Source organism: Pygoscelis adeliae, unplaced genomic scaffold, assembly GCF_000699105.1.
Source record: "Pygoscelis adeliae isolate BGI_AS28 unplaced genomic scaffold, ASM69910v1 Scaffold42, whole genome shotgun sequence".
NCBI classification, from domain to species: domain Eukaryota; kingdom Metazoa; phylum Chordata; class Aves; order Sphenisciformes; family Spheniscidae; genus Pygoscelis; species Pygoscelis adeliae.
Genome location: NW_008824283.1, coordinates 6,193,419 through 6,219,749, shown reverse-complemented (window position 1 = coordinate 6,219,749; position 26,331 = coordinate 6,193,419). Strand labels below are relative to the sequence as shown.

The 26,331-nt window shown below is 35.7% G+C and overlaps 1 protein-coding gene across 3 annotated transcripts in view; it reads right to left on the bottom strand.

Moving 5' to 3' along the window:
• TENM2 (teneurin transmembrane protein 2) overlaps positions 1-26,331 on the bottom strand; it is a 563,241-nt gene that overhangs the window by 305,874 nt on the left and 231,036 nt on the right. The window contains exon 3 of one of the 3 annotated variants that reach the window (XM_009318514.1): positions 23,252-23,335. The exons of the other annotated variants lie outside the window; for them this stretch is intronic. Within the exon in view, the coding sequence (XP_009316789.1) occupies positions 23,252-23,335 (84 nt within the window). The remainder of the gene's footprint in view (positions 1-23,251; positions 23,336-26,331) is intronic. 3 annotated transcript variants of the gene reach the window in all.

Here is a 26,331-nt window from a genome sequence, read left to right as displayed (position 1 = left end):
CAGACCTCGTTGGATGCAACAGAGAACACTGAGTTCTCTGTAAATTCCTGCTATCTGACCCAGGCACAACCACTCATTTTTCCTTCTAACTCACAATATATACTGACAGAGCTATAAGGAGGATGGCAAACATTGTCATCAAAATATTTTTTGCTTGAACTGAAATCACAATATTTCAAAATATTTCTCATGAATCAACAAAGGAAATGAAGCTTATCATTCTACCTAACAGAGGATAATCAAGCTCTATGCCCTTATGCAGAAAAGCTCTGTCCCCAGTGCACGGGAATGGGTGCAATTACAGAGTAAACTTGGGAAAAAGAACTATGACATATTTAGATGTAAGACAGCCATGTCATATAATTTGCTGAAATACATTAAAACCAATAGACTATTAGAACATATGCACTACAGGTGATATTTTTTAATCTGGTTTCATCTGAGTTAACCTCATCAAACATTTATAGAAATAAACTTGGAGCACTCATACACTTCCTTAATGCCCCACGCATGATGTAGCAGTGGCCTCCTGACAAGGGATAAGGTATAAGTGAAGCCATACCTTCTTCAACTGCTCCAACCGAACTGACAAAAAACGTGTATTTATTCCCTAAATCTGGCATCCAGTGCTTCCCTGCATCTTCCTGCAATTCTCTGTATATGCTTTGGAAAGACAAAATTCTCCAACAATCCACTGGAAAGGAATCCTAGAACAGCTCATTTTATTATGCCAGACGTACTAGGCATATATAGTGGCGAGGGCAACATGAGAGAGGATAGAGTAACTTCAGACTGGCCTCATGTTCATGGCCAAGATAGCGTTACATTGAAAACATGCACTTCAAGCGTTGAACTCCTTTTTTTCCCCTGTCTGGATCAAACATTTGGTACGCTGTTCTGACCTGCACACCTTCCTGACTACCACTCCAATTCACAAGCTAAACTTCATCAATTACTCTTGGCTATAGATAGGAGGACTTGGCCTTCGTTATGGATATATTCTGTTCCTGCTTTCTTTCATCACAAATACATTCTGGATTAACCTGTTTTAGAAGTTTTCCAGAAGTTATAATTTTTAACGAAATTTTGATAACTGACTGATTCCCGGCTCTCTGTCTCATCAGGGACTCTGAATGCCCCTGACTCTGAGACAAGGTTAATAAAGTTTATTTATCTAAATAAATACCTGGTTCTGTCTTGTCAGTCTGTTTGTGTGCTAGGGACAACATAACCACGTATCCAACTAATTCTTAAGATATCAAAATGATCAAATGTTAATCTCAACACATACTTACAACATTCACATACTATCATTATGTGATCTGTATTCTATACTTGCAGAATATGAAAAGTGAAGTTATTTTAGAGACTTTTTCTGATAAAGTTGGACTTCATTAGTCTCCTACTGTGCTTAATACTCCCAAAACAACAACTTACTGGTTTCTGTAACTAAAAAAAATAAAATAAATTAAAAAAAATCAGTTTTATCATTCCTAACGGACACAATGTAATCTCAGGCCAGGTAGCAGATCCTATGCTCGTGCTATAAATATTTGTGTACAGGTGTCATTTTTGCCTTATTTTGCACAGTCCAGTCGTACTGAGTGCAGCATGCTATTGCAGCACCTGGTAGTATAATGTTACAACAGGTATCACAGCTACAGAAGAGTGATTTTGCACACCACAGGATTCTCAGGAGCTAAAAGAATAAATTTCTTTTCCCCCATTCCCCTCTTTTCTTTTTAATATTAAGGCACATATTTCTTAAAAGGCTTAGATGTAACTCTGATTTTTTGCAGTTTGTAAGTTTTATCTTTGGGTCCTTTAAATTATCATCGCAGTTTGAGTAATTTATTTCCTTGGCATATAATCACGTTTTTATTAAAACATTACTGTAAATATTATACTGTATTGTTAACTGCATATTAAATTGCTTCTTTTTGTTACAAAGTTCTTAAAGCCTAAAAAGTTTCTTAAACTCTTATCTAGCTAACAGATTGAATCGTGATTGTGTAACAGATTGAAGTCTCCATAATGGGAGATCATATCGAAATTCCTCTGGAAGTCTGCTACTTCTTAAAGGAACTATTTAAGATGCAGGGGAATACAATTGTGGGGGAGCGGGAGAGAAAGAAGAAAAGTGAACTCATGGATTCAACAAAAGAAAGGAACACAGCGCATAGGATAACCAGACTTGTTGACAAGGGAGCTCAAAAGCACAGTGAAGAAAAAGCTGTGACTAATTTATTTATTTTAACCAGAGAACGATAAAGAGTACCTGTCTGCTTGACTTAGGGATCAATGTGAAAAACACAAGCCTACCTGTCTGAGAAATTCTGTCTTACATCAGACGCAGCAAACCTGTCTTGCTGTGCCCCTACAAATATCTAACAGCATTCACAGACCTGTTGAAGGGAAGGAGACAAAAAGAAGACACAGAAACTTCTTCTATATTTTTATCTTATTGTTTCTTTTCTCTGTTTTATTTACTAACATCCAGGTAACTAATTAGTACAGAGTTAGCATTGGTAGAAATTCAGATGCTAACCTGTAAATGGGCTTTTTCATGCTTTGCATTAAAGGTGCCACTTAAAGAATGCTCTAGGCACTCATATTCCCTACGTAGTGTATATATAATGTATAGCGAAGTGCCATCAGTCAGGCACAGAAAGATGAATTTCAACAAGAAAAACAGTTGATACATTTCAACGTACAGGTTACCAACATGTCCAACCTATTGTAACTAAAAAGCAGAGCGAGTAAGACAGCTGAATGCCTGCAGTTCATCAATTAAAATCTAGGCATTCAGCTTGAGGAATCAGGGCCAAAGATTATATAAAGGTTTTAGCAACCAGCTTGTTTAAATAAGGAAAAGAAAAGCAAATTCATGAGAGGAGTAAAAGGAACATTACACTCAGTGCTGAGAGTTTCTTCTGGATATTCTCTGTGACAGCACTGTCTATGGAACCAACACTGCCCAAACTGCACAGAACCATAGCACCAAACAAATTGGAAAGAGCTTTCTAACACTAAAACACTGAAAAACAGACAAACAAAACTTCATTATGCCTGTAACAGACTCAATCCTTTCTTTTTCTTGTTTTTCCACATAGAGCATTGTACTCTGTCTAAACTCCACCAGTGTGATACTGTGATGTTGCTCTAATTTAACCCCATTATTCTTCTGTCTTTCCCAAAGTGAAATGCCACTTCTCTTCTTCCCTTTGAGGTTCATCTCAAACAAGTGTCTTTGTTCTTAATGAGAGCGATCCATATGTTTGCTCCTGCATATTGTGTTCAGTTAATGGGAAGATTTTCTAACACTATATTCGATATAGTCTAATATTCTATTATTTGTTCCAGTCAGCTTCGTGTTCTTTTCAAAAACTGTTGTAACCATTACCTTTGATAAAATGTCCCACATCCAACATGTTCTACTTCTGAATAGCCATCCCTCCCACGAACTCAAGCTTATTTATGTCCCTTCAGCATATGCGTATCTCCTTTCCTCAATTTCTTCCTTTCTCATTGTATTGTATGTGTTTAAAAAACCAAAACCAGAATGTACAGTGAAGGCATTGATCAGGCAGCCTGCAGCAAAGCACTACACGTGAACCGATGCATCAAAACTATAATTTACATTATTTGTCAACAATTACACTTCTAAATATTTGTTTTGCTGATTACCAATAAATCAACAAATAGCTGTTATCAGAAAGAAGCAAGTTAATCTTGTTGTTTACTTTTGCTGTTTTTTAGCTACTAATCAATGAACAAGAATGAAATTATTTACACTAACTACTCAGGTGTCTTTTCCAATAAAAATCAGGAATATGAATAAAATAATAAAAAAGTAACTAGATTAGTGAGAGTTTTGTATGAGTGTACACACACAGTGTGAAAATATTGTAAAATTCACTGAAATTACTAGCTTCTCTTCTAATGTGAAAGAGCTTAATGACTTTCTTGATTTAAATGTAGATTCCTGTGGCTCAAACAAGTTGCTCTGGCAGCCAGACATTAACATGATATTGTCAAGTCTCAGATAAACCCTGTTACCATGACTTGCCACCTTACGCCAGAAGCAACAGCGGCACAGAATGGTGTGGCACAGAATGGTAGTCTTACACTCACCATGAGAGAACATGACTAATCCCGGAAAATATCCAGTGTTACCAGGCACCCTATATGGATGCTGTATATTTGCTGCTTCTTTGCTCACAAAGCAATGCTGAGGAGCCCTAGTGGTTTAAGTAATATTCCCGATTTTCTTTTTAAATAGATCTCATGGCTCTGTAAACAAAATGTAACACAGGACACAGGAGCTCACACAATTGATTCCAACCCCTTTGCATATAGTATGCATGAAAGTTGTTTTGCTTTAGATTACGCTGAACATGAGTCCAACAATTTATGTCCAATTTTATCTTGGTGAATACTAGTCAACTTATCCAGCACTGAGAAACGTCTCATGGGTATTGTTATTTCAGTTTTCTCTTATGTCCTTTCCCCATCAGATATCATCTGAGTTCTCCCAGACATGCTGGCCCGCTGTAGTCTAACCACTACAGCATTTATCTTGAGCAAGTTTTCAATTTTTCATAGTAACCTGCAACTATGACAGGATTTACTAAAACAGTTTCTTCCTCCATATTCTATTCCCTTGACAAAAAGAATACATGCTTCTTCTCAAAAGGCTTAACATCATTATTCAAACATCGCCTTTTACCAAATTCCCTTGTTTCAGGCAGGCTTACGGAACTTCTGTGATCAAATTTTATTTTCCCAAGAAATAAGAGTTAGGGCTGGAAGGTGAAGAATTCTTACTGCAGTCTGAAAACATACATCATACAACAATTAAAAGCCCTCACAACCTCACTGCATGGGACTGCAGTAGCCATACAGTAACCATAGCTACTCATTTCAATGAAAATGAAAAGAAATAGCAATGAATAACAATGAAACCATAAAATACGTTATGAAGAGCCACACCAAATCCTGAAAGCTAAGAAAACCTTCTTAATGTAAGGGTGAAGAGCATGTGCAAACCAGCCAGCTTTTTGGTTTGATTTCCCATGGACATATTCATCTCTTCAGTAACATATTCCAAAAGTATACGTAGGCATCCATTTCAACACTTTTGGACAGGACACGAACAGGAGAATTTACCAGCTGTGTATTGTTGTCTGATAAATAACAAGAAATGAGCAATTTTTGTCATAATCCTGGTACATTTGGGTATGTAAAGTAACATCTCTAGTAGAGAACTTAATGTGAAGAGAATGAAGAAAACAGTTTGTTACAGCCTTGTGAAACCTAGCACAGCACCAGACTCTCCGTTGCAAATTTACACCAAACATTCTGAGACTACAATTTTGATCCAGTGCTGGCAGTCTGCCAGTTTGTAAAGCAATTGTTACTGCTGACCTTTCCTTGCACTTTGTAGATTTACTAAATATATGCCATGCAGAAAAAGATCAGCCAATTCTCTCAAATACAACGTGGGAGGTACAGGAGGATTTTGATCTTGTTAATTACTTACTTGCAGGGTAATTTCTAGTATTTTAATTCTTATTTCTGTATGGAACTGACATCATGTTATGAGGCAATGAACCTTTTGTTAGAAAGAGCAATAGGGCTCCATAACAGGCCTGCCTTTGAAGTCTGTGAGTCTAGGAAAAGCAATTGTTTATCATCTGGCATCCTCATACAATTTAATGTTTAATTAATGCAGAAGTTGAAGTACTGCTGTCTCGTGCAACAGAGAACTTTGTGATCAGGTAAGATTTTTTGATGATATTTTATAAGATCAATTCCGGGAAATACTAGAAATTTGGGATACACGTGCCATTTATTTCAGAATGGTGGGTCTCTACTCTTTTGCTATGCATGCCGCTGGAATAACCCGCAGCAATACAATGGACCAAGCAATGATCTGGGTTCTGAATAGATGGGAAGTTCCAAAAGTGATGGTAAAAGGCTCAGTAGCATAAGTGCCTATACTTAGGTCAAGATTATTATGATTTCAGGAAACAAATTACAGGGCTCACACAAATTAATTATCTACTTTTTATACCACAGAGATATACACGGAGATAATAATACAGACTCATAGAACAATTAAGGTTAAAAGAGACCTCTAAAAGTAATTCAGTGCAACACACCAACCTCAAGCGACAATCTCAAAGTTAGACACGGTTAACTTCTCGATCATGTTAATTCTTGATAGGAATACTCACGTTTTGTAACTTCAGATACCTATTTTTGGTGCCTCAGATAGGAGCAGAAAGAGGAAGAGATGAGCTTAGAGCCCTTACCTTTGCTACTGACTACATAAGGGGTCTAAATTTTGTTGGCACAAGCTTATCAGATCCTCTCACACATGCAGACTTAAACAATAAGCAGTTTTCTACTCTTTCTGTGCGCACTATGTTTCTCTGTTTAGACAAATTATGCAATGTGCTTTTGCATGAATAATGGAGATTATTTCTAGAACTTGAAAATTTGTAATTTACTGAAACCTATATGAAATAGATGACAGCAAGACACAATGTTCAAGCGACTCCAGCGTCAGAGCTTCAGGCATTAGAATAAATGTTTCTCTTTGTCAGATCTGGCACATTCATAACTTATTTGTAAATCGGGAAGACTGTTTCAAAGCTCCCCCATTCAATGATGAAATCACATTTTCCTGGTAACCCCAAGCATGTCATTTATCTCCGTCAGAAGAAAGCCTTCAATGAACAATAAAGCAAGTGTCACCACTTTTCATTAACAAGAAATCTGCTAGTAATCCTGACTCTCCCAATCTATGTGTGATATGGATGGGAGGGTGGGGAGAGGGGAAGAAATGTGAACATATATGAATATGAGCATATATTAAAGAAATAGTTGTCATTTTCATATAATAAAATAACTTTGAAAACTGTGATTTAAAAATAAGGACCTACCTTCTCCATTTCTTCTTATGTTTTTAGCAACTCTTGTATGTTAACTAATATTCTGTCTTCAATTTTTTATTGGTATCTAAATGCAAATCTTGCATTTTTTCAAGATGAGTTATGAGTAGCAAGTTACATTTACAAGAAATACTGACATTTCCTTGAGGTCAGATTTTTTTTTTTCTTTAGAAAGAAATGATGAAACAATAAGAAAGTAATTTGTCACATCACTTGACTGAAATATGTGCCACTTACACCAACACGCATCAGCAGGTGCACTGCTGCATGAAGTGCTCCCTCCTGCTATTACCTGCAAGGTAAAATTTATGATATATCAAGATGGAAATTAAAAGTGGGATTGAACAACCTTACCAAGCTATAGAACTTCAGGGTTGCAGATGTTTAAGTACAGACAAATTTAGAAGAAAGATGATTAAAGTTGCATTTATACAAAACATATTAATCTGTCAAAAGCCAGCTGATGCAACCTCATAGGAATATTTTAAATAGCAACATCCTAGGAAAAAAAAAAATTCAAAACACTGCCTTGGATATGTGAAAGCTTGAAGTATGGTACACAAAGTCACCAACGTAACCGAGTGTATGAATATCTCGATGCTACATAGGAAATGCCAGCTGGGAGCAAATCAGCAATTTGAAGAAGTATAAACTAATGCCTGAGCTGAATTTAAGAAAGATTTTTGATTAAAACTCAATACTCAAATATAATTAGTATCATATTACACATACACACAAAATTTCCTTTATTGAAACTTCAGTAGCATTTATTTCAGATGTATAAGAAAAGTGAAGGTCATGCTGCATGTAAAGTAATACTTTAATCCAAGGACTAAGTTACAGAACTTATATCTACACAAATAAGAGAAAGTTCAAAATCACCACTACATCTTCTTCTGTATGTACCTGCTATGACACAAAAACCTGAATGGCTAATGCCTTCTTCCACTTTAAGAACAACTGGGATATCTCTCTCTCAAAAAAACCAACCCAAACAATCAAGCTGTTAGAGGTTACCATGATGCTGACTGGGCCTAAGCTTCTTGTGGAAAAACGAAAAAACAAAAACAACAGAAAAATGTAAATCCACAGAATAAATCATTCTTACCATCTGGAAATGCGGGTCTTAAATTCAGAGTCTTGTTTTTGAGCAAGCAATTATGACATCCCCTGATTTTACCATATAAACAGGAATAGGATATTTCTATTTCAAATAGGTACCTTTTAGCTCTTAACCATTGATTAAACAGTTTCCATGCCTTACAAAGATACACTTAAAATTTTTTCAAAGATGTATGTAGCTGTCCAAGCTTAACTGACTTAAGAAATTAAAAAAAAAAAAAAAAAAATCTGCCAAGGAAAACCATATCCTGACCCAGCTGCAGCAACAAGACACCTTGGGATGACTTAAGATCTGGCAGATAGTTAAGACTCATGGGAACCAAATATCATATGCTTTAGAAGCTTCTGGAACACCAGAAAAACAGCGCAGATAAAACTGTATTAGGCAGCATTATTCAGGAAGGGCAGATGCTGTCCTTAAATGCATCCATGAAAATCCTACTGATTTATGTGCTTTGCTTTTACACTGAACTAAAAGAACCACGTATGTTATATTCCCAGCAAAAAAAAAACCCCTAAGTACTGTTTCAATCAATGTATAAACTGCTTGCTTTCAACACACTTCTGTTAGCTTTTGATTAATTTTCACCTCTAGTATACTAATTGTTGAGTCCCTTAACTGGCTGATTAGAATCCAATACAAAGTGTATGCTGGACTCCTTTTCAACAAATTCTTTGGGTTATTGAAAAAGAAATGATGTTGAAACAGCTGCTAGAGTATGTTTAGTACTTAGTTGACTCATCTACATCTTGTGCATGTTGTGCATGTTTAGCATAGATTAATTATACACTATGCCTCTTAGCATGGTCACTCAGGAAAGCACAACTTGTGTTGCAGTCCAGGTGTACAGTCCTTTGTCTTCACTTGCACATGTATTTTGGAACAATAAACACCCGCTCACGCTACCACTCCTGAACTTTTGCATAGCATGAACCGTACTTAGCAACAACAATGACAAAACACTGTGAAAGCAGTTGATTCTGTGAGGTACACATAAACACTTCATAAACTACATGCACATCTTTATTATTTAAAAATGTAAATTCACCAGAAACACAACTTAGTTTTCCTTTAATGGAATTTTATTTTTCATGTCACAATCTTTTGGATACTAAGTTGATGTAGGTTTTCAACTAACAAAAAAGCGCCCACATATGATAGGCATTCTAGTAAAGACAGGGTGGTGTGAGCTTACCACAGATTTTATTCTCCTCCAACCTGTTGAACAGCGCAATTTACTTGAAAACTACATTTTTATAACATTCATCAAAGAACACATCGGGAATGTTAAGAAATCTTGAAAAACTATCTTTCTCAACTACTCTGCCCTCTTTAGGAAGCATACTCAGCTTGTGTCATTGCTCCTCTACGTTCTCAGTAGCCAAACTCCCCATCAGTATCTGTTACTATATAGATGTTTATATACATGTAAAGTGTGTCTAGATATTCTATTGCTACAGTGTAGCACTCTTCAGTGTATTTTTCCACCAGTTTCTGGACATGTAACTTTTTTCCATAATAGAAAAAAACCATTTGGTTTTGTATCTCTAAGTTATAAAGAAACCACAGTTTAAAACCAATATAATTTTGCTCCCTCTTTAACCACACCTTCTGATGTAACATGCTCAACAATTGATTTACCTTTAAGCTGATAGGTTCAAGCATTACTTCAACAAATTAATGATTAAGAATTAACCATGCAGTGAACCACAGCCATGTGTTTGCTGACACTAGTCAGAGCTTGCCTGAGAGATGCACTGCCTGGACAGGAGTAGACAGCTGCGCTTTGCAAAGGAAAGACCAGCTATAAGATGACACAGGGGAATCTAAAAATGCAAGGTGAAATGGAAAAAAATTAACCCTGACTTTTGACAATTGGAGCTTACTAAGATCTGGATTATGAAATCAAATTGGTTTTATTTTTAGCCAATATCCCTCAAAATGGAATGTAACAATTACCTTATCACGTCACAGACAGCAATAGTTGCTACATACAAGATACAGAGGAAAAAGAGACATACTGTTTCTTTGGAGTAAAGAGAAAAAGCTGACAGATTAAGTTCAAAAGTTAACACCATTCTGGGAATTCAGAAAGTTAAATTCTGTGGTTTTCTACCAGAAATAACAGAAGAATGGAACTCATTGCATATGTATCTATAAAACAAAATGGAAGTTATATTACGCATTCCCCTCCAACTAAAATAAGCAGTCATGTGTCACTCTTTTATTAAGTGATACCACTTCAAGAGTGTATTACCTGCATTTTCTACTCTAAGCAGGAGAGTTGTTCTAAGCACAGGTTCACACAGTACATCTGAATACCAATCAGACTAGCGTTTAAAAAAAAACCCAACAAAACCCACAACAACTCATGTTATGCTGTCTGTACAATCTGACTTTCCTGTGAATGTAAAGAAGGCTCGGAAAGAGCTGCACCACAGTGCAACAGATGATAGATGGATATCAAGATAAGGACAGAAAGCCATTCAAGTCCTGTACATTACAGTAAGCAAGACAAAAAGATCTTCTATACATGACACTTCAGAAATTGAAGGGATTGAGATGTTACTCTGAAAAGATTCATTTTTATTAAATACAAATTATTATTATTAAACTTCACGTTTCAATAAGCTTTGTCTCCTCTCATTATGTGACCTGTACTCTTTCAACTGCACAAAACATTCATTGGCTATGCTCCTTTAGCTTAATAATGGCTGTAAACTTAAGCAGCCTAGGTACAGAAAGGTTTAAAGAAATCATTTTGTCTACTACACAATAAGAAACTGCGTATCACTGGTTAGAGGCCCCTTGACTGTGCCTGGAATCTTCTCGGACAAGTACCTCTTTAACCATTGTCCTGCAGCCAGCTACGAAATACTGCTCTGCAGTCATCTCCCACCTTCTACATATACTAGCTGAAGGGCTGGCCCTGCTCAAGTCGACAGGAACTGTACCACAGAGTTCAGGGACACAGAGAAGTACGCATTATTCCACTGTATTTCCAAGTTCGGGTATAAATATAAATCAAGAATATACTTCTGTATATTGTATAACACAAAGCCACAGCTATGCATGTCACCTTCTTGACACACTACAAGCACACACACACACTCTCCTGTAATTTGCACATACAGAATTTTTTTCATCTATAAATTAAAGAAATTCAATTGGGAGGTCTAACTAAGAAAATGAGAAACTACAATGAAAGTACACAAAGTTAAAGTTGGGTAGGAAAAGTTATCCGGCCTCAACTCCTCTCATATTTTGCTGTTACAAGTTTAAAAGACACATACGTGGTTACCTGAAGTGTTCAAAGTTTTCTAATTTTGTGTAGTAGGAAACTTGCAGAAAATATGTTTATTTGGGGTTTTTGTTCTGTTGGTTTTTTTTAAAGGCGACCTCAATAGCTAATTAAAATCTAGTCCAGGAACAGCTTTTGGGAAACACCTGTATGTAAACAGTTGAAGAAAGCTAAGTAGATATTTTAATAAATTCTAGGATTTCCAGATTAATTTTAGAAATTGCATATCTTTAAAGAGATCAGGTAAATGTAATTCTTTTTAATTTTCTGAAATGAATCATATTCTAGGTTTGCCTCAGTTGAGCTCCAAAGGATCAAACAGTGAAATTAAAAAGACTTCCTCCTCTCTCTCTCTCTGAAATGGCTTTCTACACAGCCCAAACAAAATAAACCAAACCCAAATACTAAAAAGAAATCTAGGGGTTTATGAAAATATTGGTACTACTCTATCTTCCTTTTCAAAAATATATTGATGTAACTGAAAAGACAAAAATATCTGTGACTGATAAAAGTGTATCATTGCAAATATCACTTGACAGTAACACCAGAAAGGGTGGCTTGTAGGAACAAACAGTTTTTGAACACATATCTATAGTTCTGATGATACAGGCTAAACCACACACGCTGCACTATTCCTCTTACTTTGGAAGTCAGGTTTAAACATATTTCTAGCCTGCTTATGTTAATGCCAAGAGACTTAAACTTGGGCAGTATAAATTTATGGCAGATATGGGAAAAATAAAAGGAGAATAGGTCACTATGTCAAGAGAAGCAGCACAGTGGTCTGCCCTGTATTACTCTCTTGGGGGATCCCTGATATATTGAGTAGAGCACTTCTGAAAGCAACAGCACCTTAATGATGACAGTTTCATAGAAACCCTTATAACTCCAGAAAACAGCTAACTGCAAAGGACTTACACGTAGGGAAGAAAAACATAATGTATCTTCTAAGCCTACAGAATATGTATAAACAATAACTTTCCATAGAATTCTGTGCTTACATGCCTCCTCAACAAGGAGGCTTAGTAACTCCTCATGTCAAGAGGGCTTAGAATAAACAACCCCTATCCTTATTTAGTTTATTTTTGGCAGTTTTAGTGGAAACACATTAAAAACATGTTATCAAAAACTCAGCACTGTTTTCCAGAGGTTGAACACATTCTACATTGTGCTGGTTTTGGCTGGGATATAGTTAGTTTTCTTCATAGCAGCTAGTATGGGGCTATGGTTTGGATTTGTGCTGAAAACAGTGTTGATAACACAGGGATGTTTTAGTTGTGGCTGAGCAGTGCTGACACAGAGTCGAGGCCTTTTCTGCTTCTCACCCCACCCCACCAGCGAGCAGGCTGGGGGTGCACAAGAAGTTGGGAGGGGACACAGCCGGGACAGCTGACCCCAACTGACCAAAGGGATATCCCACACCATATGGCGTCATGCTCAGCATAGAAAGCTGGGGGAAGAAGGAAGGGGGGAACGTTTGGAGTGATGGTGTTTGTCTTCCCAAGTCACCGTTACGCGTGATGGAGCCCTGCTTCCCTGGAGATGGCTGAACACCTGCCTGCCCATGGGAAGGAGTGAATGAATTCCTTGTTTTGCTTTGCTTTTGCTTTACCTATTAAACTGTCTTTATCTCAACCCACGAGTTTTCTCCCTTTTACCCTTCCGATTCTCTCCCCCATCCCGCTGGGGGGGAGTGAGTGAGCGGCTGCGTGGTGCTTAGTTGCCGGCTGGGGTTAAACCACGACATACATTCCCGTGGTCTGTCTAGCCAAAGGTTATAAACTTAAACTTAGGTAAGTATTTATTAATGGAATTCTATGACTACAACTAACACTAATCTTAGCTGGCTAACTCATTGCAAATGAGAAGTCAAGTCTTTGCAACACACTCTAGGGTGAAAGAGAAAAAGGCACATTTCAGAAATCACAATTTCTCAAGATCCACAATGTAACAGAAAGTGAACCATAAGGGACAAGACTTCAATGGGATCTTGAAAAAGTCCAAGTATCTAATACCATCCAATTCTTCTGGAAAACTCATATTTAACAGGAATTCCAGGAACTCTCACCTGGAATTCCTACCTCAGGTTGAGGTTAGAAAAAAGTATGAATATTGAAGTAGATATTTCTATAATGAGAACAACGAAGGTGAAGGAAAGGGCATTTCTAAGTGCTAATTTGATTGTCATGTAAAATAATGCTCAGAAGCATGACCTGGTCAAGGAACTAAATTTAGAATTGCATTTAAATTGATTAAAAGCAGACTAAGGAATTTAGCTAAGTAGTGTACAAATTCTAAATTAGCTAATTCAGTGTACAAATTCTAAAAAATATATTTTTCTATATTAATTTGACAAGGAAAACAGAGGTAGAAGCATTCTATAATTATGCTACCTCCATCTTGTTAACATGAATTCTCTAAATTTTCTAACAAAACAGTTTAAAATTTACTTAGAAGCCTCAATACCTCGAATTCAGTCCTTTTATATTGTTACAATAAAGCTAAATCATGGAGGAATGATCACATCAGGAAGGTTCGAGGCTATAATAATGTCTGTACCCCAACAGTCTACTCCAACAGACTGATCACAGAACTATTCTAATGCTTTACCAATCCAAATACATCTTCCCACCCCAACTTCTCACTCCAGAGAGCTAATCCACCGTAAAGTCCCAGTGAACTGTTGAACTTCATAACTAAAATGTGAAGTTAAAATTTCCCCAATCAAAACAGCTACAACCCAAGTGCTCCTGCTCAGGAATGATTTCACTTAAAATCCCTGAAGGTGAACAGCAGCAGCTGTTTTCATATAACATTTCTTAATTCATATAAAGCAGCTCAACTGCATGGATTTTATTGATTTCAAATTTTGTCTGTATGAATCGCCACATGTATTTAGTGTATCCGTGTACTCACACTTAGATATTTCTGTCCTTTCCCATCACTTCACATTTAACTTTGAGATAATTTGATTTCTACTACCACCACAGATTTAGAAGGACATATCTGAAAAAGCACAGTAAAGGAAAGCAAATACCATTTAAATTTTTGGTAATAATTAACATTTGCTGAACTTTTCATATTACTGCTACTTTATTACTTAGCTAGCAGTATTAACCACTCTGACAATTACGCATGCCTGAAATGACATCGCTTCCTGACACTGCAGACTTGACCAACTCTGAGCCACCTTAAAAGGAATGTCAATAATGCATATCGCAGAAGTGACTTAGAAAATGTAGAAATCAATACAATACATGTCAATCCTACCTATCTTCCTTAGATTCACCTAAATCTAGCTGAAACATACTTTCCTTATTTCAATTCTGCCTCTGTTTGCAGAATTTGAATCCTTTAGCCTTTATTACATGTAGCAGTACTGCGCAGTCATGGCAGTTCTGGTCTTAATTTCCTTCTGTATTCAAGAGATTGCTGATACAAACCCTAAATTTAAGCTACAAAAATGCATGTGTATTGAATAGTGCCTTTAAGATATGGAGGTCACAATTTTTTACAGAAGTAACTTTTAATCAGACATAATGCTCAGAAACCAACCTACAATGAAGCTAGTTCTGAGTTAGATCTATGAAATGAAGGATCCAAACCTTACTGCTAAGAGTAGAAGACAATGAGAATTTTCACTTCAAGTGCAGTTCTGTTACTTTTGACAAGGCTTTCTATAAAGAGAACAAGGCCTGACAGTGGCTAAAAAAAGAGTTGCCTTTTATTACTCTGAATATGTCGATTCTAGTGACTAAACCAGGCACTTGGTAAATTAGAACATGTGGCTGTTCAGTCTGTACTGTGTAATAAGCCATCAGGGAGGTTGCACAAGCTGTTTTTACTATTGAAAAGAAGCACCAATACATTATCACATAATACACAAAGTCAAATTCAGAATCAAAAGTCAGGGGCAACATCGCCAAGTATCCTTTGAGTGGAAAGAGGAGGGAGTACAGAGCAGTACAGTTTTGCCCTAACAATGATTATATTACAGTACTCAAAGAAGGCTGAAGATTTTGCAAGCTAGATAGGTAACAGATGAAGATTTCTCGTATCTAAAGAGAAAGAGGCCACCTGATTTTTTTTTTTTTCTTAGTTGCAGATAATTTAGTTTTCCAAAATGCACTCAAGTTCCCACTTCCACGTGCTATTTAATCAAAGAAAAATCATGCTTTATGTAAAAAAAAAGATTATGTCAGTAAGGTTCAGTAAGTCCTTTCGGGGCCTCCTGGCATTAACACCACATTCAATATTTTCACTAATCAGGACCAGGTAGTTCAAGCCATGCAGGATTTGAGGCACAGTATTTTCCTACCCCAGACTTTGACTGAGAAAACAAAGCTTTCATTCTAAATAAAAAAAATGAACCTAGCACAATCAAGTATGGCCAGATTCTGAGCATATACACTACAGAAAAACCTGTCTCTGAAGCACGTTCACTCTACTGAACCATCACTCAAAATCTAAACAATTATATCAGGATCAAATACTAACTCCTAATGATCCTGTTTAAGGAAATAAATTTTGAAGAAGCATGAGAACGTATTACCAGGTATGTCTGTAAGTCTTACTGGCAGGAGAAATACTGAGAAGTTTGTTGAAAATACTGATCTCGCTTGTCCCAGTAAGGAAATGGATATCAAGAAGTGTGCTGTATAAGTCTCAGCTTTTCACCTCTGCTTATTATCCCAAGCAGATTTAATTCTTCAGATACAATAATCCCATCCACTACCTACATTTCTATCAAAATGCTTGGCCTTGCACTGACAACTTCTGAATGTAGTTCTGTATTGTCAATGTAAAAATCTTTAATATGAGGAAGAGTTCGCAAGTAACAGTTTAAAATAATTTACTGTCATTATTTCCTCATTGCATCTCTGCATTAAAAAATATAACAATCAATTTTGTTTTACTTACTATTATGGCATTAGAGACTACAAAAGTTTTGCCCCAGATGCAGATCCAGTTTGGAATAAAGCACATTATATTTCCAGTTCATAATCCAAACAAAAGGAAGTGGTTATAAAAGCAAGCTACAGAAATTCTTAAAGAAAGCACTGGTCAGGCTCCCTCCACTTTTACACTAGCAGTGGATATAAGTAAACCTAAACTAAGGAATTATGGCACTAGTATAAAAAATGTGTATAATTTCTTTTTTAAAATCAGTTTTTCTTGTCTCCCTCCTTACTCAAGTTTCACAGCATACATATGGGTATGAATAAGTAAGGGATTCTTCACCCTAACTTCATGCACAGCAGCTTGAGAAATGTTTCAGATTAACATAAATGATAATACACATACATAAGGCTGTCTTTCAAAGAGGTTTGATAATTCGTAAATGCAATGTTTACACAGATCAGGTCAAGTCAAAAGGTTTGTAATATAAGTATTTAACTTATGTAAATCTGTTTATCACTGCTAAGGAACACGGGATGACTTCACATGCTCACTATCTAATATATGTAGTACACATTTAGTGCAATTCGCATGAATTCTCATTCCAATTTTTAATTACTATGCAGTCTGCAAAGACAAAAAATGCACTAAGTCAGATTGCTCGTTTTTTTTTCTTTTATCAGAACAATTAACATTGATCGCATATTACTTCACAGGCACTGCTTTTCTACACATTCATTACTAAAATAACAAGTTGAATGAAGTTTGAATAAAAGTATTAAAATACCTAGAGGTACAGAAGTTTACCCTTAAGCATATTTCTATCAATATTTCCTTAGCCAGTGTTCATAAGGAGGCAATGCAAAGCTTCATTTATACTCACTATATGTTTCAGGACTCCGAACACAAAAGAAACGGCAAGTCTTTTTAAAATTGTTTATATTATGTTTTTTTCCAGACGTAATTTTCTGTTTATACTGTATACAGTTTTACTTGCATAACTTGTCAAAACGCTTTGTGAAACCATAGAAGGAGGACAAGGATTTCATACCATTAAACAGACCTTGATGGCAGGAAGGGAAGACATTGAATTTGTTTTTACTTGAGATTTTTCAGGTTTTAGGCAAAGAGTCTGAATTCATGTCACTGTGGATTCCAACCTCTTTTTTCACCTACTAAAGAATAAAGTAGCCAAAGTTTGGGTTTTTTTTTTTCCTACAGTTTCCAATCCATGGCTTTGATTTCTATCTCAAAATTAAATATCCACCCATCCATATGGAGATCCAGACATTTAGTTTTTTGGATTTATTAAAATCTACTTATACTGATAACAGCATAGGGACATATGATTTGGCACAGTAAACACAGGTTCAACAGCCTAATTGCTTGGATTTTGTATAGTGGATCATTATGCTAATGCCTCTGCAGTAAAGTGCTAAATAGGAATTCCCACAACAAAGACTTCTCATTGCTGACTGAGAAGGAAAAGGTAGGACATACCGGGGTTATTTGGGAAGAGACAGCTCTTCAGGGACACAGGAGAGGAATCTTCAAACCAACAGGACTACCAAGCTCTACCAAAGGGAAGAAAACATGCCACAACACAAAATGCCATGAATTATGTCTTTGCCTGAATAACCCAGGGACACCAGACGATTACACCTTGTCTTACAACCTTGCTTGGGAGGAAAGATAGCTTCACAGAGCTTTACAGGATAAAGACATACTCTATAAAAGTAAACAACTCTGCATATATGTAGAATTTCTTATTGTACAGTATTCAAGCGGATGTTGAGATAAACCTCATTATTTTGTTCTGCAGTTGCAATGATGGCACTGTACATTATGCTCCCTTAAATACTTTCTGCCATGTAAACAAATCTGACACTGATCCCACATGACATCTGAACCTGTTCTGTCTTCACAGCCCCAAATTCATGGACACGACAGAAAACTAGGCTTGCTTCGAAGACTAAGAATGTCATTGTGGAAAGATTTTTGCTTTGGTAAAAGAAAGACTAAATGAGAAGTTTTCCATGATAACCAGGTATTTTGAAAGAATAAATATACCTTTAACATTTTTGATCCAATAATAAATTGGATCAAAATAAACGGCATCAACATAGCTATGTATTTTCTCAGTTCCCTTTAGTAGTTTAATATTTCCTTCAGTTTCCTGAAAAAGTTTCATTATTGTTTTCCCTAAACTTATGTCCACATTTAATCACCCAAAATGCACCTCCACCGCACAGCAGATGTGTCATTAACTATTTCTGAAATAAAGTGAAATAAAATCAGCCAGCATGAGAATACTATGGAATAAGTCAGCACTAGCAGATGGTGTTTATTTTGTCACTGCTTGTGTTTAAAATTACCACCTATTTCATCAGTTTCTTTAAGGTAGAAGCTTCATGTAAAAAGTGGAAAAGCTATTTTTTATAAGCTGTCATAGAACTCCTTAAAATATAAGTTCTTGTTTTCATGGCTTCCAGTTTTCTAGGACATGGTGCAATACACAGGAGATCAGTTTGTATAAATCTGACATGATCAAGTATTTTGCTAGCAGCACAGTCTTTCAACACACAATCTGTTTTGTTTCTCAAGCAAATTTGTAAATTCTTTAGTTCAAATACCAGTGTTTTCAAGACAAATTCTGTAACAAGTGTTAAGTCTGCTCCTAGGAGAGGCACCTGGTAAAACTGTCAGCTTGTTTTCTTCTAGGACCCAATATGCAAGAGAGCTTTATTTCCCCCTCAGAATTTCCTACACTCTCATTATTTTATATTAACACACACTTTTGGCTATGCGGTTTACATTCTCTCGTTGATTGTTTCTTAACAAAACAGTATGTTGCATGAAAAGAAATTGTACAACCTGGACTTGGCTACTTAAAGAAATCATTGCTAAAATCCCATGATAAAACCAGTTTTTGCTCATTTATTTTTGAAAGAATTTCCATTAAAATGGAAACCCAAAAAACCTCCCAGGAATGCAAACCCATACAATCCTCAGTAAGGCGAACCTGCATTGAAAGCAGCAGAGTGAACTAAATTCCTCACCACTGTGATTTAAACAGAATTATTATAAACACTATCTGCAATATCCATACACAGTATTTAAATACAGTTTTCAACAAAATAAAATAACTTATTTATACCTGAAGGCTACTGGACAGCAGTTTACCATTCTCACTTATGATTTTAAATGTCATGCCATAGAGAAATCATCCTCCTAAATATCAAATCCCCATACAACCAGTTGCATTCTGTATCTAAATGTCATAAGCACAGGATAAAATCCAATCCATTTTCTTCCCCCAGAAAAGGCATAATCCCTACCTTAATTAAATTACAGTTCAATTGATAACATCCCAAAATTACTTTAAGAACTTCCTTGCACATCACAGATTAACATAGATCTTTGAGATAGTTGTATGCTTGCTGCAACAACATATCAAATATATAGCTTATTAACTATAGTCATTCAAATCTCCTTTTGATAGTAACAGGGTTACACATGAACTCAGAGACTGTGGACTCCACTACAATGTCCAGATTTGTATGTTCACAGGTTACTCAAGATCATCATGTTGAAACAACCAGAGAAGATGCTTCAACTGCACTACAATGGCTGCAAAGTTAACCAAAAGATAGGAAATGGTAGAAGAAAGGCTGCCTGGACAACCACTGTTACTGCACTGCAATATGTTTTTTAATTACTTGACTCAATCCTTTCTCCCTCCCTGTTAAGTCTTCTATTGCACTTAATGTTCTGGTTGGCTTGCACACACAATACAAGGAACCGATGCTTTTATCTTCATTATTTAATGAGAAGCACAGGCCTCTGTTAGTGCCCTACTCAAGTCATACTCTGAGTGCTATTAAATTTCTTCTTTTGCTTTTATATATTGCTCAACATTACACTACATGAATGCTTTAAAAGCATTAATTAGTGGTTTTGATAAATCTCTGAGCTTTTGCTACATTATTTCACAGCTATAAAAAGAAACCCAGGGTGGTTTTGTTTGCTTGTTTGTTTTTGTTTTTAATTCTGGATGCTCAGTATGAGAGAGATTTGAGATTTTTTTTGTGTTTTTTTTTTTGTTTTTGTTTGGGTTTTTCTTTCTTTCTTTCTTTTTTTTTTAAAATCTATTAACAATTCTTCTCCCAGAAAAGGAGAAGTGAGAAAAGGCGAGATTTAGGTCTACTCCAAATACTACATAGGAGAGAGATTTTCCTGTAGGAGGCTTTTATCCCTTATAATACCCATGTTCAGCACTTAACCTCCTTTTTTCCCTTTACCTCTTGGTCTGCACCAGCGGCATTTTTCTCCTTAGCAAAGCAAAAGGCTGAATAGATCAAGAAACCTAACATTTTATTAGAACACAGCAAAGCAATCCACCCGCTAAACGAGCACACTTGATAACTGGGTACCTTTAAAATGAAAAGTCTGAGGGCTCTGCTTATGGTGATACAGAGTCCTCTTCTGTTGACACAACATGCACACTGAAAGCTTTGCAACACTATTCAGATGCATTCTCAGCCAGCTGAGGCTTTACACCAAGGTTAGTGCCATCTGTCTGTTTTTGGCAGCATCCAGACTGATGAAAAAGATCCTATGGCACTTTTTAAAAGGAACAGAGATAAAGCTTGATTTTGGTCAATTCCCTTGAATTATTAACATAATAGATTAGGCTGACATCAATGCCGGTCAGCACACCTGGATCTATATGCTCACTGCATCTTTCTTACTACTTTCAGAGCATGCAGCGAACTATTTTACTTTCCATATCAGATTTAGTATGTCCAAGTAATTAGACTCATAAAAGTCATAAAAAGTACTAAGTTTTTCTATTGCTTGTCTCGGTTCTTATTTTCTTAAATGCATATTACTGTCAAGCCAGAGGTGAGAATTAATACTACCGTCAAATATTTCTCAGTTGCTATATAGTTATTAATACATTCTCATGCTGTTCTTAATTTCTAGAGCCCTGAACAAACATAATACCAAAACCTAAAAGCAATATATAAACCAAATTTGTTTGAATAGGGAAGGGTTCAGGTCGTCAGGGAAAAGGACTAAACCAAGGAGAAACAATATTTGATGAAAAGTCTCAAAGTTTCAAATGAGAAGAGACGTTATTCAGATGGACGCAATTTGTAGGGCAAAAACTTTCTGTGATCCTAGAAAATGCACTCAAGTATTAGACTTTGAGATTTAGTATGGCCTAAATAGCATAACCCATTCATTTTACCTGTGCCAAGATCCCTTCTGCAACACCAATAATCATGAATGCTTCAGAAATGCAGAGATATATACAAGATCATTTCTGTTCTTTATTAATTTCATCTTTATTACCAACCATACACATGTCACCTTGGGCAATTTTTAGTATTATATACCAGCATCACGGAAATTTAATCGCTCTACCAAATGCTCTGGCTCCCACTCTTCTAAGAAGCATGGAAATACAAAAAACTGTCCTTATCTCCAGTTTGATAACACACTGAGCATTCTTGGGCTGCATTAACTATGAAATGGTCACAGATGCTCAGTATTTTCCAGAATTTGATGTAAGAAACTGTCCCAGTGTTTGCTCAGACACTGTTTGAGATTCAAAGCATAATGCCATTCACTAGTTTTTAACCAACAATCAAGCAATTATGGAAAGAAGGATATCAGAAAATCAAATTGGGGATGACAAAAAAACCTTATTTTATGCCTCATTTAAATATTATGCAAGTAGAATATTATTCCTGGTTAGGGCCCTAATTCAGCAAAGCATTTACTCAAGTGCTTAAATGAAAAGCTCAAATGGAAAGGTATCTTTCATGTATGTACTAGGTTATGGTTGCAATGGAAGAAAAGAATGAAATATTAAAATATGTCTTTCATCTCATTAGGCAGTCAAATACAAGGCAAAAATTGCAGTGTTGAGGACAAAAGACTTTATAAAAAATGGCCTCTGCTAAATTAGTAAGGGCACATACTGATACTATAGTTAGTATAAGTGTACATATCCAATGAATGAAAACCATTTTTTTAATTCAAGAAACATCAGGAGGAAGATGTCACTGAATCATTACCTTTGTATTAAAATTCCTTAAGATGTGTTTTATATTACTACAGCTTGTTAATTTTTTCTTTTGCTAAAAAGTACATTGCAAGCTTTTTTTCCAAATACCCTCCTCCTCCCAAAGGAGTTTTGCTCTCAGGGAAACAAAAGGTATGTGTGCGTTGGGGGAGTACTTTAAAAAAAAAAAAGTCTATAAACGAGGTTATTCCCTACAAAACCAAAAAACCGCAAGAAAACCCCGACTGTTTTGCACAGCCCCTGAGATACAAAACTTCAGTGTCACACCAAGTGTGACTGTCTGAATCTGAAACTCTTAGATCAAAAAAATTCAAATCAAGACTAAAAATGAACACAGCTATCACCAAATCTTTCATTAGAAAGTCAGATTTAAGAATTGCTGAAGCAACATGTGTCACATGCAAGCTTTTACCAATGGGATAAAACATATGTAATTGCCTTTGTGACAATACTGCTAGATACAGATACCATATTGTTTTTAACTTATGCCTGTGTGTACCGAGATCTGGCATCTCTTCTATGTCTTAGCTCTCTTTCTCTCCATGTAATGAGCCTGGTCGCATGAAGCAACGTCAACCCAGGGAAAACACAGCTCCTTTACCACTCAATGAAGACTCCCAATGAAAAAACCACCCTTGCTTAGTTCAATCAAATCAGGAAGGTAATACTCAACAATGAAATAGAAATAAGCAGTAAAGAGAGATCAGGTTTATTCAACAGAATATAAATACCCAAGAGGAAAATACAAACAAAATCCCACAAGACATAATAAGCAGAACATAAACAGAACTAGATTAACCATTGCAAAACCCACAAATTCTAAACTAGGTTCTAAGTTTACAAGGAATACAGTTTAAGCAAGATAAAAACCTTACGTATTAGAGAGTTCTTTGTCTCAGCCAGCTGCTGCCAGCTTGTCTGTCTGTCTTTCAATTTCTCAGAAAGGTGTGTGTGAAAATCTAAATGAAATAAAACAAATACATTTTAGAGATGGCTCTTTTCCTCCTTTTCTTCCATTCCATTCACCTTTGGTGTAATACAGCCAATAGAATGTTTCACCTCCTCCCACCCAAAGCATTCCTGAATAATAAAAAATACATTACTCATTATTATCTAGAGATTGAGAATTCTTTTATCTTGTTATCAATGACATATGAAAAGGCATATTGAGTAGCAGTAGTACTGATGAAATCTTGCTTTGCAGGAGGTACACATACCCACTGTCGGTATCATTAACCATGAAAAAGGACAGAGTGCATAAAACTCTGGCTATAATACGTGCATTAGAATTGAACCTGAAGTCCATGAGAGTTTCCATACATGCTGTACAGTAGGTATTTAAGGTCATACTAATTTATTTTCAGTATATTATCTATTACTCCTACAGCCAATTATGTATCATTACATCCTTCTAAAAGATAATTTTTATTATCTAAAAACAGCCTCTTAAGATACATTTGGAAAATGGACACTTTCAGCTGTAATAAATCACTTCTTACTTGTTTATTGCAACAGCATGATGACTTTTACATTGACTAGCAACATAATCAGGCTCATTCTGCTGCATCTCAACTAGACATGAACCAGTGAAACTGCACTGCTGGAAGGATGGCAATTTTTTTTCTTTTTTGTCTCTTAAAAACTCTCCAGCTTTAGGAAGACAGATTTTAATATATATATAAAAAAAAGAAATCCTGTAGCTTTGAACAGTCTTTCTCTTTGACTAAAAAGAAAACAGGTTTCTTTCGGTTGTACAACTAATTCAAATATACCTGGATTTTGAAAACATGAAATAGAGAGTCCTCTTACATTTGAAAAGCACAGAATCAATTGAAAATGGTTATTGAATTTCATAATAACAACAGGAGAGTTTTCAGATATAATAAAGAGGAAACATAAAACCTATTTTTATTTATCTACATGAATTTCCTTGCACAAACCAGTAAGACAAGAAGCCTAATAATTAATGTATGGTCACTTCAATTCTTGTTCTTCACTGCCTTTAAGGCTTCACTAGGAATTTTTTTTACTTGGTACATCCTCAGGTTCAAATCCTTAATGATTTTTATAAGATAATAACTTAATCTTGCACCCAAGACTCCCCAGAATCTAGAGTTTACTAAACTGCCTAAACGTCTCCTTGCCACACACAAAATTCAAGTTTGATGGGGTATGACTATAAGTCATTTTCAGGTATTTTGGCTCATATCCAATTAGTTCAGCGTTACTTTTGATGATACAGACTTTTGATTTAAAAGCAAAGAAGGAAAACAAAAGATTTTCAGGAATGATCCACTGAAAGATAATTCTAAGAACCATATGCAAGTGAAGCAAAGATATGTGAAGCGCGAAGCACAATGACTATCAATATAAAAACTTTGGTAAATAAATTAAAAAAATCATTGCAAATTTCTTCATTTTGGTGTTACCAGCAATTTTCCCAAAAATATAGAAGTTGATGAGATTATTTTCATATGTTTCATATTTTAAAAATAGGAAAATTAAATATAAGTAAACACATGCATACGCAGGAATATATCAAAAAGGAAGTCATGGAATTGTTTCACTAAGTTTTTGGGTTTTTTTTCTTCTCCCTTCCTTTTTTATGTGAAAATGGGACCAAATTCTTAAATGCAGTTCTTCTGTGGCACTTACAATTAAATTAAACAATTTTAGTAGTTTGCAATTTTACAGTTTCTGTTATATCACACCCTATAATATGCAAAATTTTGAAATCTTTACTGTCTCTATTTTGTTTTAATAAAGTTTTGCTTTCATTTCTCTTTCAAGAGGAAAAAACAGAATTAATCCATCAACAGTTTATCTATTGACATTTTATCACATTACCCTTTAAGCTTGTGTATGTTACTGAATCTGCTGTTTTCTCTCTTTACCTGTCTGTGGCCACCTTGGGATATTTGATCCTTGCAATTACAAAGGGCACAGATGAGGACAACAAACTGTTCCCCCAAGGAAGCTGAGCCATCCCTCTTTTTGATGTGCAACATCAAAAACTAATGGCTAAAACATAAGTTTCCAAGCTCTGTTTCTCCAACAATTAAAAAAAAAGAAGTTTGTTACCAATGCCCAAAGGAAAGAATAATTTAAATGTTGAGACACTTTAAAAATAGTGTCACGTGAAGGGAAGTCTCCATAGGTATTACCTTCCTTTGTCACTCACAGGGAGTTAAACCTAATTGCATTTAGGGTTATCTCTAGCAGCTACACTCAGAATCAAACATCCTCATGAGGACTATTGTTCTAACTAATCTACTTATTAGGCTTTTATTCAGATTTAGTACAGCGTTTTATAAAAAAAAAAATCTCAAAGGGATAGTAATGGATTTTACTGTTATCAGACAGAAACGAATAGACTGTGACCTACAATATTTGGCCTTGCCAAAAATTAGGAAAAAAATCTTTTGTAAGTAAATCTTTAGATCAATAAGTTAATTTTAGTCCCTAACAGACACCACAGTTTAAGTCTGGAAAAAGTAAAACCTGTGTGAATTTACGATGCTTTCCTCTTATACATTCCTCTAAAATACAAACCCCCCAATGTCCACAGGTCCGTTTGCTCCTACAGTAACTGACAGAGAGAAAGAAATTTGCTTTCTGTACATTACTTTCAAAGATGAATAAGTAGCAGGTTTCATCTTGCTGTCTCAAGTCCCAGTTTAAGTTAAAAATCAATGCTGATACAGCCAATTTTAATATAAACACTAGCAACACTTTGAAAATTGAGAAAAATACTGCAATTCCTAAACTGGTCTCCTGTGAAGTATATGATGTTCAGACTAGCTGCTTGCCTTCTGCACAGTATTCAGCAAACTCATTTTCTTCTCCTTTCCTCACAGCAGCCTTTTCAGAAACTGATACTCTGCTTCCACCATTCTATTACTTTTTAACATTTATCTAATTTCCCTCACACCCCAATATTCTCCCATGAGGCCTG